Raw genomic sequence first — 12590 nt, 5'->3', positions numbered from 1 at the left:
ATGGACAACCCTGACCATCCTCTTCATGAGACCGTCATCGGAAAACAGAGTCTCTTTAGTCAAAGGCTTCTTCAGATTAGTTGTAAAACGGACCGCTACAGGAGATCTTTCCTGCCCACAGCCATCACCATCTATAATAACTCCTTGATTTAAATGAGCTACGTCAACATTTAATTTCCCTTTGGAATTAAGAAAGTATTTTTGAATTTGAATTGAATTGAATTATAATCCAAAAAAGTCTATTAGAGTCACATGATTTGTTAAAGTTATTTAGTCATGTGGCATTTTAGTGTGTTAGTAACATGGTTTGTTAAAGTCTATGAGAGTTTTATGATTCATTAGAACTTTAGAGCCACCTAACATTTTAAAGTCTAACAGAGTTTAATGAATCTTTTGACTAACAGACTTTAAAGTGTATTAGAGTCACATAATTCATTCAAGTGTGTTAGTCACAAGATTAATTAATGGATCATGTTACTAACATAGTAACGTGATCGGCTGTGGTTCAGTGGTTAGAGCAGTCGTCCCCCAATGAGAGTTGGAGGTTTGATTCCTGCCAGGAGTCACATGTTGAAGTGTCCCTGGGCAAGACACTGAACCCCTCATTGCCTCCGATGTGTGCCACATTGGTGTATGAGTTTAAAGCATTGATTAGTCTCCATAGAATAATTTAATCAGATTAGCTTTGGAGAGATTCAGTGCTGTATAAATGTGTGTGGATGGGTAAATGAGGGCACAGATTGTGTTGTAAACAGCTTTGAGTAGCCTGATTGGCTAGAAAGGTGCTATATAGGTACAGTCCATTTGTCATTTATTAAAGTCTGTTTGTTAAATGGTTTTGTTTTTTAGTCACATGGTCTGTTAAAAATAATTGTACCTTGTGTTTACAGAGACTACCTACCAGGTGGCAGAAGAGACTATATGGTTCAAATTCAACTGAGGTGAGAATTTGCAAAATTTCGAAATATTATGAAATACTGAATATGGTTTAGTATTGGGGTGGCACAGTGGAGCAGTGGTTAGTGGTTCAAAGCAAGAAGGTTGTAGGTTTGCCTCCCTCCTGGGGCTAATCTTCAATCTTCTGGTGATAACATGCCATGCAGGGGCAGGGTTCCATGATGGTTCCTCCTGCTCCTCTTCCTCTACACTGGGTTTCCGCTGTCTGAGACATTTACTTAGCAGTTCAGCGGGTTAAATTTTTTAATATAAATTTTTATTTGATAAAGGCACTGATTTGCACATTTTAATATGAACTATCTTTATTTGCGAAGGTGATATTTGTGAATCCTGATATGTGATCTTTGTATTGACACACATTGTTTTATAATACTTTTAAAGACAAATGATTTGGTGAAACATGTAAAATAATAAAAAATTTGACACAGTGCTGTAAATTCAATGTTTAAAGTTTTTTTGTGTTTTCAGATTCTGTTTGTCAGAAACAAGTTGTCCTCAGGAGGATAATTACCCCAACAGTCTATGTATAAAGGTCAATGGAAAACAGTTTCCTTTACCTGTAAGGGCTCCTTTTTTACATTTAAACAGAAAGCTAATGCCCCTTTTCCACTGGGTCTATTTCAGAAGTCCCTCTCTACTCTACTCTGCTCGGCTCTATAAAAAATGCATCGCATTTCCACCGGCCAGTTTGGTCGGTAGCAGGTGCCGGGGCTGCGGGGGGGTGCACTACCGAGACTTGGCGTCATTTGTGGAAACAACGGAAGCGCTATGGACAACATTCCCCATAAGTTTAAAAACCAGCAACAACACTGGTTTTTGCAGTGGAAGAAATGCTCTGGATGCCGTGATTGTTGCACGGAGTAGGACAGCTGTTATCCCCCGGATATTTCAGGCTTTACAGCACCTTCAGCTGGGGGACAGACGGCATAAACGTTGCAGGGTAAGCTAACACTGTTGTTTACATTCCTACTGTTCGCTCTTTATGCTTGTATCTGGCCACACCCACGACCAATGAGCTGAATGGAAGCTAAGCTTGCGCCACCCACAAAAGCAGGGCCGGCCCGGCTGGCCCTACTCCAAAGTAGGGACCAAAAAAGCAGGGACCAGCCTCGAAAAAATGCCGGTGTAAACGCACGCAAAGCAAGCAAAGTAGAGTGGAGCCGGGACCTTTAGAGCCTGTAGAAAAGGGGCATAGATCTAACACATTTGAAGAATCCTATAAAAAATACTAATCATTTTCTGCCTGCAGGGTTATGTACTACCACTAAAAAATGGTGTGGAACAGAAGAGACCTGGAAGACCTCTGAACATCACGTCTCTCATCAGACTCTCGTCTGCTGTGCCCAATCAGATCTCAATCACATGGGCACCTGAGGTCGGAAAGGTCAGGGCAGTTAAAGTTTTGGTTTTATTCCACATACTTGTACATTTGATTTGTGGGCCACTAGGGAAAGGTTATGATTGATTGATTGATTAACTCAACTGTCGTTGTCTGGAGTAGTTAACAATAGCAGTCAGAACAAACATCAGTCAGAAAGATTCGCTGCATCTGTTGATTAGCCTGGAAAAATGGCTGTATCTGTTTGTTAGACAAAACAAGATATCAGTTAAAATATATTAAAGTATATGTTGGTTGCGCTGGACTCAACCATTGTATCTGTTGGTTAGTTTAAAAAAAAACACATGATTTGTTTGTTAGACTGGAATAAACAGCTGGATCTGTTGGTTAGACTTGAATAACTAACTGATATGTTGGTTAGACTGGAATAAATAGCTGATCTGTTGGTTAGACTAGAATAATAGCTGATGTGTTAATTACACTGGAGAAAACAGTTTTATCTGTTGGTAAGTCTGAAATAAATTGCTGTATCTGTTAGTTGCACTGGACTCAACAGCTGCATCTGTTGGCTTGACTTGAATAAGCAGCTGGTTTGTTGGTTAGACTGGAATAAACAGTTTATCTGTTCCTTTGACTTGAATGCCATGCAAGCTGGTTCGTAAACAAGGGAAGTTCCCTGACCATGTTGATTCTTGGCAACATAAACTAACACTAGGGACATGGAATGTCATCTGACTGGCTGGTAAGGAGCTGGAGCTTCTGTGCAATGTTGAGCGATACCAACTAAATATAGTTGCACTCTCTGCACAGCTTGGGCTCTGGAAGCCAACTCTTGGAGAGGGGTTGGAGTCTGTCTCACTCTGGAGGGGAAACATGACCATAAAACAAGCATAAAGTTTATCAAAAATAACACAAAAGCACAGATCTTAACAAACATGATGCGGAAAAACTGGTCCATGCATTTATCACATCTAGGTTGGACTATTGTAATTCTTTATTGTCTGGGTGTCCCAAAAGCCCTTTAAAAAGTCTTCAGTTGATCCAAAATACTGCTGCCAGAGTTCTAATGAGGTCATATTACTCCATTTTTAACTTCTCTCCATTGGCTCCCTGTCAAATTCAGAATATTATTTAAAATTGTATTTCTAACATACAAAGATCTCAACAACCAAGCTCTATCTTAAATAAAATCTCATTGTTCCATATTTTCCTAACAGAGCACTTTGCTCTGACTGCAGTTTTACTTGTGGTTCCTTGTGTTTCCAACCTTTAGTTTTTGTCTGTTAGGCTGACAACCCGTTTCTTTTTTTTTGTCTTGTGATGGTATTTTAGGCATACCATGTAAAAATGGCTGCCTACAAGTGCCAAAACAGATTTGCTCTACAAAAAGTATATCTCAAGATGAAATCCTAATTGAATAAAGACTAAATTAAGCATCATAGTTGCAGGCCACATTGTTGGAGTAGTATCCTGAATGACCTTCAACCATCAGGACTGTTTGTGAGTCGGTGTGTGTGGGTGGGTGGGTAGGTGTATGTGTAACAGGAAGACAGAAAGACTAACTGTGAAAGCCCACAATCTACAGCACCCAAAGAGCAGAAAGGACAGGTGGATCCAGTCCCAGAGGGCTGTAACAGCCCCAGGCAAACAAACACCCGGCACCACCCCAAGGCAGCTGCTCGTCTGCACAGAGATAGGTCGTCAGCGAAGCACAGGATCAGTAGCCTTCAGGCCAAAGAGGTATAGAGAGAGATGCAGGGCACCAGCCCCCCAACCCAGCCATGCTACCACCTCCCGCCAGGCAGGTGAAGCTCAGGACCCAACTCCCCAACGGCTCGGCACCTACACCAGCCCCCTGTAGAGAAACCACCCAGCACCAAAAAAGGGCATATACCCATCCTCCCTGGTGAGCCATCCTCCCAAGAGGTCTAGTGGGAGGGGACACCCACCAGAGCCCAGCACAGCCCCTGAGACCCCAACAGAGCTGACATCTCCATGAACCATAGAACCACCCAGCGGGAGCCCATCACTCCGGGACCCACACGAACAACCTCACACTAAGAGGGCAGCAACCTGCAGGCAGCCCCCTCAACAACACCGTCAGAGACCCCCAGCCACCTCCAAAACCCTGGCCCCCGCCAAACCAGCACAGGCGCCAGGACAGGAGCAAAGGGGGCTACGAAAACTTGGCGCAAGTTGTGTAAACAACGGAAGTGCTATGGACAACTTTGGCCCTGTGTTGTTGCTGTGTTTTAAACTTATGGGGGTTCTCCTGAGACTTCAGGAAGAGAGGCGCAGTGGAAAAAATGCTCTGGATGGATGGAAGCAGGGACCAAAGAAGCAGGGCCGACCTCGAAGAAATGCAGATGGAAACGCGCGCAAAGCAAGCCGAGTAGAGTGGAGCCGGGACCTTTAGAGCCTGTGTAAAAGGGCATAAGGTGCGTTAAAATGGGGTTGCGGGAGGGATGAGCGAGGCCCACTGCTTGCAAACAGCAGGACTCTCCCCAATCCTAGAGCCCTAAGTGTCTCTGTTGCAATAAAATAAAGGTGCAGAGAGGGCCCAAACATGGCAGGTGGAGGTGGGGAGTAGGGGCACTGTCTGGTGCTCCTCCCATGCCTGCAGGGCTCTCTGCCCCACACATCAAGGCCCTACAGTTGAGTTGTGTTTCATATGCTGGAGGATAGGGGATGTGACCCGCTCGCCGGGCAAGGGACACCAGGGAGACCCCCCATACTCGACACAAAGGCAGAGGCTAGAGCAGGCCCCAAACTGCCCAGAGACCCAGCCTTGGACCCACATGTACCAGCCAGGAGTGGCAGGAGGGCATAGTGGACCCTGGGCCAACCCCGCTTTGATACCCTTAACCCCACCACCGACACCTCCACGCTGGACACACCGCCACCCAAGGGAAGCACCCAATGCCCAGTCTGCCCAAAGACAGCACCGCCCCAGCGCCCCAGGTTTCTCAATGCAATTGATACAATTTTCTCGACTGGGTGAAGGAGAGTCCAGTCTCGGGATATGTCTCGCTGGATATACAGTGGATTCCTGGCAGGAGTGGAAGACTGTGTACCTACCGACGTGGAGGTTCCTTACATATTTGGGTTTTTGATAATAGGATTTCTGCTCTTTGGACCAGGCAGTTACCTGGATTATAGTCAAATTCGTTGATGGGTTCACGGATCGACCAGCACTCAGACTGTAAACAGGAGCGAAATTGCAAACTACTCCAAAATGGCTGATATTCCATCATCAAAGACAATGGCCTCTGGACTAAATGCAATTTCTGGACTCAGAATATGGAAAAGGTTAAAATCTTGGAGAAGCTGCTCGTTTTGGAACAACAGGTTTGACCTGAAATTCGACTATTTGGATTCGAGAATGTACCAGCAAAGACTTCAAGGCAGACTCAAAACAAAGTCAGCCTGTTCCAAAACAACTCTGTTATTATCTAAATTTGGCTTCCCAATGTGACCTTGAAGGTCAAAGTCTTATCAATTCTCCCTGGAATTTATGTCAACAGAAGCTCGTTGCCTTCTTGCCTGTGAACATCTGTGAACGTGATTCATGGACTTTTCTGCAAACACACACACACACAAATGCATCACACTGCCTCCTACCGTCTAGAAACAAAGACACAATTTCATACTCATACTCTGCTTTTGCACTCGTTTCTGTCATCTCTCTCACTCCCCCCCTCCTCCTTCCCTCTTTCTCTCTTTCTCTTCTTAGTAATTATTACATCGGCTGTTTTAGCGGGCCACTGGTACCATTTAGAAATTTGGTACTGTTTAGTTTAGCTTTCTCTTCCTGTACTTAGTTTAGTTCTGTACATTTAGTCATGCTTAGATCTGTTTAGTTTAGCTACCATTTTTGACTGTCTTAGCTCATGCTTAGATATGTCTGGTTTTACTTCGGCTGTATATCATGTTTTAGTATTTTTTTTATCCTGTACTTTGGTTAGCATTGTCGTGTTTTAGCTTAGTTATCTTGTCATGTTCTGTAACTCTGTCTGTAATTTTGTTTGAGTCGCCTTGTGCTGAAAAGTGCTATATAAATAAATGTACCTACCTACCTACCTAACAACCCAGCGCGAGCAGCCCCCACCCCCCACCCCTCAGCCCCGATGCCAAGGCAGCAAGCCTACACCCTCCACACCACTAAGCGATGTATTTAATTATTGGAGACCAAATCAATTCAAATTCCTTTTGTTGTTCTTCCCTACAAGCAGACATTCTCTACATGGAAATACAATCTGTTAGCATTTTTTTAAAAAAATATTTGAATTCTTTTTGTTCTTTCAGTTAAGTATCGCTTTTTTTGCAATGCCCAGAACTGCAAAGAGGGTGTGACACGTTTCCAAGTCCACTTTTGTGATGTCACCAAGAAGGCAAAGTGAGGGACAAACTGGAACATTAGGCATGTTGATAAGTCTTCACAAACTTTTATCCAAAAGCCGTACACAGGCGAACAGTTCCAGAAAGCATGTAGGTAGTTATCAGGAAGATCTCCCATGCAGTTTGTGCACGTATTAGTAAGTGGAAAACCCGTTTGGAACATCCTTTGTCTTGTGTAGTAAATTCTAGGATGGCAGAAAGGATTTTATATTGTATAAGTTGAAGGTTGCCATTTTGGGTCATTCTAAATCAGTTTATACAAATTTTACTCCAAAAGTTCAAATCTGTACCAGTAGATAAGTCAACAAACCATTGACTGATAGGAAGTAAGATAGTTAAATCTACTTCTGAAGGTTTTATGAAAGTTTTTGAGAGTAACTTTAGGTGTTGTAATTTAAGGAGACTAGTTATTACTGGAGGAAGTTCTATGTTTTTCTGTTTAATCTTAAATTTTGGACTGGATAATAGATTTTATTTGATGATATTCAAAGATCTTATGTTTGTCAATGCCATATGAATCTTCTAGAACATAAAAAGGCACAAAATCTCTTCAATCAAATATATTCTCTAAATGACTTCCTTTGCTACTCCATGTTAAAAAGTTAAGAGCCCTTTTATTTTGCAGGATGTCTGGGTTGTTCCAAATGGGTGTACGTCCGCATGGGAGAATTGAAGACTTATTGATTTTGACGTATTCCCACCAGGCTGTCAAAATTGTACTGTCTACTTTTAAGACTGGTCTTAAACTTTCCGTGTAGGTTAATTCTATTGTTACGGTTGGCTTGGGCTTCCTTAGCTATCCCTTAGTTATATTGCTATAGGTTTAGACTGCTGGAGGACAAATTGACCACATTTCTTCACTCTGCTGTTTTACTTGCTCTACTCTCCATGTTTGTATTTGTAATTACTTACATCATTAGCATGTGTTTTTCAGTGTCTTCCAATAGAAAATACACCTGGACCCAATGAGCTATAGACATGACACACCACTTTAAAGGCTCATGCCGATGTGCGACAAAAATGACGCTGTCTTGCTAAAGTATTCTTAAAGACACAGCACTGTGTAAACAATGCTGAGGACTAACGATATTAAGAGTAAGATGAGCCTAATTTTACATGAACACTATTATTCAGGTTCATAGATATACACTGTTATTGTAATAATAACCATAATATTAAAAAAATATTATTTGAATAGATAGTATTATTAAAAACCATTAATTTACCAGATAATAATAATAAATATATGGTTTTGAATTGACATACTTGTTAAATTAATGGGTATCAATAATAATAACAATAATAATACTAGTATTAGTGTTGCAAGCCCGCGGGAGCAAGCGGACGGCCAATGCAAGGCATGGCCGTTCGCCTGCTCCCAGCGAAGCAGGGAACCCTATTGTTTTTTTACGGATTTTTCAGAACTGTGTATTATTATTATTCGTCTCCGGTAAAACTAGTTGGCCAGAAAAATGAGAAACTCATGGAAAAAAGCCAACAAGGCAGTCTGATAGAAAAACGCTACCACTACTCAGACAAAAAAAATATCATAACGTCCCATACCTAGGGGGCACTATAACAAAGGACAATGCATTTTTGCGAATAACTCCTAAACCGTAAGTCCTACACTCAAAGTCTTGATGGCACCTGAAACTATGGCTGATTCTGCATCTTGTTTACATTGGTCATGCCCACTTCCGCCTAACTAGATTTTTTTGCTATAGCACAATAAAGGCAAAACCTACTTTCGAATACTACTTCCACATTAAAAGCTGGATCAACGGGAAACTTGGTACATAACATCTATAGGCCGATTTGCTGAAGCGGTGATGAAAAAGTTTTAAAAATTTTGAATTTTGTGTGAGTAAAGCAATACCAAACACTTCAGTGCTAGCTAGCACAACGGTTAACTATGAATATCTCCGCCATACTTTAAGATTATGGAAAATGCATTTAGATCCCAATAGTGGATGACATGTGGCCACTTTGTATTACCTTTCGTGTGGTTTTACCAATAGGCGGCACTATAATTTCATAAAGTTTATATCTGAATAACGGCTTGATGGATTTACACCAAACTTGATACAGATGATCAAGACTGCACCTTAAGACGATATCTTCAATATTATAATGAAGTGGGCGTGGCTTAAATGCTATCTCACTTTTGAGCTTTGAACTCGGCCAAATCGAACATTAACTTCGCAGAAATTACTGAGCTATTACAGAGATGCGTTCTCTACGTATGAGGGAAAAGTTGCAAAATTTGACCTCTAGGTGGCGCTGTTACGGCAAAAAATGCCTTTTTGCAAATTCTTTTACAACAACTAGATGTACGCACAGTATCTCTATTCTGTTGTGTTCTGTGAACCATGCCTTTTTACGTGAGTTTTGAGAAAAAAAAATTAAATTATGCTAACTAGAAGAAAACTTATAAAAATATGTGTAACCTACTTTCGTTAACTCCTCCCGATGCTCAAAGCCAATTGAAGTGAATATTCATGTAGGAGGACTGGACAACTGTCTAACCAAACGATGTGAACAGATTTTCAAAAAAATGTTCAGTTTATGAATTATGCGTAAACAATTTTTTTTTCCCCCAAAAAAACGTTTGAGCATAACTTAAGAACAATTCACAATTTATCAATAGTTTTCATACCAGTCGTGCCTAAGGCCGACAAAAAGATTTCTCAAGATTTTCGGCCTAATCCAACCCTAGGGGGCACCAATAAATAAAGTTTATACTGCCGAAATGGCTGAATGGATTTACGTGAAACTTGGTGGGTATCTTGAGAATACAACCCTGAAACTATGTTATCAATATGGTAATGATTGGTCTAAGTGGGCGTGGCTTATGTGCAAAAATGTATGTGTAGCCTTTAACATTTCGAAAAATTTACAAAAAATTACTTGTTGAATTTAGAGTGCTAAGACTTAGAGGATATGTTCCTTGCACAATCTGTAAAAGTGCAGATCAAAATTTGCGGTTCTATATTAAAGCATGTCATTACTATCTACGAAGTTTGTAACTGAAGCTAGCAGTAGACTCTGTCTGGCCAAACGATTTGAAATTTGGTAGTCTGTTCAGACCTAGCCTAACTACAAACCCTAAGAAATATTGTTTAAATTTGAGCGCCCCCTTGTGGTTAATAAAGAAAAAACATAAATGCAAAGCAACATAGCTGGTTTCTATTTTATTTTGAAAAAAGTTTTAGACTATGGTGGATTGAAAAATTTGGGCAAACAAAGCACATAATACTGGTTATCTGTGAATATTTGCTGAATTTTTTTGAGCCATTATTGATTTTTAACAAATTTCTGAATATGTTTCAGTAAGACCAGTTCAGCTACGAACAAGGTTAACAATTTTTTCTACAAAAGCTCTTGAGTGTGGAGATTTCCTAAAGAGCTAACATGTTTCCACATATACACACGGTGATGTGGGAATATTTGGGAAATTGTATAATAAAGTTTCAATTTTTTATGATTTTTATGTATTGGCTGGACATCATGAGAATGATGTTTTCAATTTTTCATAAAGAATGTGTTCAATCCAGTAACATAGAAATAAAAGAAAATTCCATGTAGGCATGGTCATTAGAAAAAAGTTTGGTCATTTTTGGAAGAGTTATTGATTTTTATGAATTTTTTTGGCTCATTGTGGTATAACATTACAGTTAACATTTTTCTTACTATAACAACATTGGAACTAGGGCCATAAAGATAAATGCATATTATTACAGACATAGACTTGATCATCTGAGAATATTTTGGTATTTTTTTTATTTACTCTTGATTTTTTAACAATTAAACAGGTATGTCAATTCAGAACCATATATTTGCAATGACAACCTGGTCAAGACACAGCAATAGAAGTCCACAAACAGCGACAATAAAAGCAGAAGATACAAAATCAGCATATTTCAGACAGACTACTGAAAAAAGAAAAAGAAATAAAAATGATTTTAAAAGGACTGAACAATAAGAACAATGACAAGGTTTTGAGCAGTAAAAACAAGTACAGAGATCAAGTAAACACATTACTTCTTTTTAAAGACAGAAAATTAATGAGTTGGTCTTTTTCCATTTTTAGAAGTTTCTGACTTAGAGTTTGAGGATTTAAAGAAAGTCAAAGTTAAAATCTCTTTATTTGTCTCCTTTGAGAGAAATTAGCCTTGGACAAAGGGGTTCCACTGCATAGACTCATTACATCAGAAGGTTAATAATTACAGAAATAAAATAATAAAATCATTAAAAACAAGCTGCAACCCATGATCTTATTGAAGAACTAACTAATTAATCAGGAATTACTTATCACATTCATAGTATATTAATTATTATAATCATAGTATAATTATTTATCTTATTCATAGTATTCTAAACAGCAGTAACTTTAAAGCCTGTTTTTAACAAAAAGAGCTTATTTTGCTTCCTCTGCTAAGTCTCCATCTTTCCTTCATGTTGATCAAATTCAGTTTGCTGTCTGAAGGACATCTCATCAATGATCAGGGTGCACAGCTGGAAACATCTGGTGATTGTTGAGTCTTCACTTTCAGAGCGTTCAGCTTGGTGATACATCAACAGATTCTAACCACATGTTAAATGAAAATAGATTTTGGATAGGATTATAGTCACTGTTGATTTACTGATACGTTCTAATTTCTATTAGCTGCATATTTAAAAATGGACAAAACTTTAAATTCAATAATAAAAAAAATGGAAAAAGTTTATTTTTAGTCAGACTTGATTAAACAGCTGTAACTGGTGATTAATCTTCAATAACCAACAGGAATAAACAGATCATCTGTTGGTTATTAGACTGGAATGAACAGCTGTTTTGTTAGTTGCACTAGACTAACAGCTGTATCTCTTGGTTAGACTTGAATAAGCAGTTGATCTTTTGGTTAGACTGGAATGAACAGTTGTATCTGCTGGTTAGAGTTGAATAACTAGTTGATTTGTTGCTTATACTGAGCAAGTTTAACACTTGGGAATTTTAGCATTTCTTATTGCAACAATTACACAGTGGTCACACATCATTTTCAAAGACACCAGTCTCAAAGTACTTGTGGGGGACGTTGGTTATGAACAAATCAATCAAAAAGGATTTTTCATGGGTATTTGAAGTTAGGGTTTGTAGGGGTCCCAAATATTTGAGTACCATTTAGGGAGTTGCAAAGGTCTTCAAAATCATCTGATAAAGGTTTTAGCCAATCCCAGATTAGATCACCTGTCAGAATGATCTCATTGTACTGCAGCTGTGATAACAGCTGGAACAGCTTTGAGAGCATATCAGGAATAGCTGATGGGGTCTATAACACCAGACTACAGTAATGCAGCATCCTTTAGATACTTTTACACGTAAGGTCAGAAGCTCCATTTGCTTGCTGATGAACTGAGAAAGCACATTAACCAAAAATTGGCTTTCTATAAAAATGGCTACCCAACCCTCTCTCTTAAGGTTGTCAGCTAGATAAACATTGTACCCATCGATGGAGATGACTTTATCAGAAATAGATTTTGTGAACCAGGATCAGATAAGACATCAATTGTAGCATCAGTTGAATTAACCCAGATACAATGCATATTAATTTTAGAAAGGACACTATGAATGTTGAGATGAATAACCCCCAGACTACAGGTGCTGGTCATAAAATTAGAATATCATGAAAAAGTAGATTGATTTCAGTAATTCCATTTAAAAAGTGAAACTTGTATATTATATTCATACATTACATACAAACTCATTTATTTCAAATGTTTATTTCGTTTAATTTTGATGATTACAAATGACAACAAATGAAAATCTCAAATTCATCATATCAGAAAATTAGAATCTTGTGAAAAGGTTCAAAATTGATGGCACCTGGTACCACACTCTAATCAGCTAATTAACTCA

At 39.2% G+C, this 12590-nt stretch overlaps 1 protein-coding gene across 5 annotated transcripts in view; it reads left to right on the top strand.

Moving 5' to 3' along the window:
* The window catches only part of pias2 (protein inhibitor of activated STAT, 2), an 84009-nt gene that overhangs the window by 47825 nt on the left and 23594 nt on the right, over window positions 1-12590 (top strand). For all 5 annotated transcript variants that reach the window (XM_037978492.1, XM_017437067.3, XM_017437065.3 and 2 more), the window contains 3 exons: window positions 891-941; window positions 1426-1516; window positions 2207-2341. In XM_037978492.1, the coding sequence (XP_037834420.1) occupies window positions 891-941; window positions 1426-1516; window positions 2207-2341 (277 nt within the window). The remainder of the gene's footprint in view (window positions 1-890; window positions 942-1425; window positions 1517-2206; window positions 2342-12590) is intronic.

Source organism: Kryptolebias marmoratus, linkage group LG1 (genome assembly GCF_001649575.2).
Source record: "Kryptolebias marmoratus isolate JLee-2015 linkage group LG1, ASM164957v2, whole genome shotgun sequence".
Lineage (NCBI taxonomy): Eukaryota > Metazoa > Chordata > Actinopteri > Cyprinodontiformes > Rivulidae > Kryptolebias > Kryptolebias marmoratus.
This window is presented reverse-complemented; position numbering and strand designations above follow the sequence as displayed.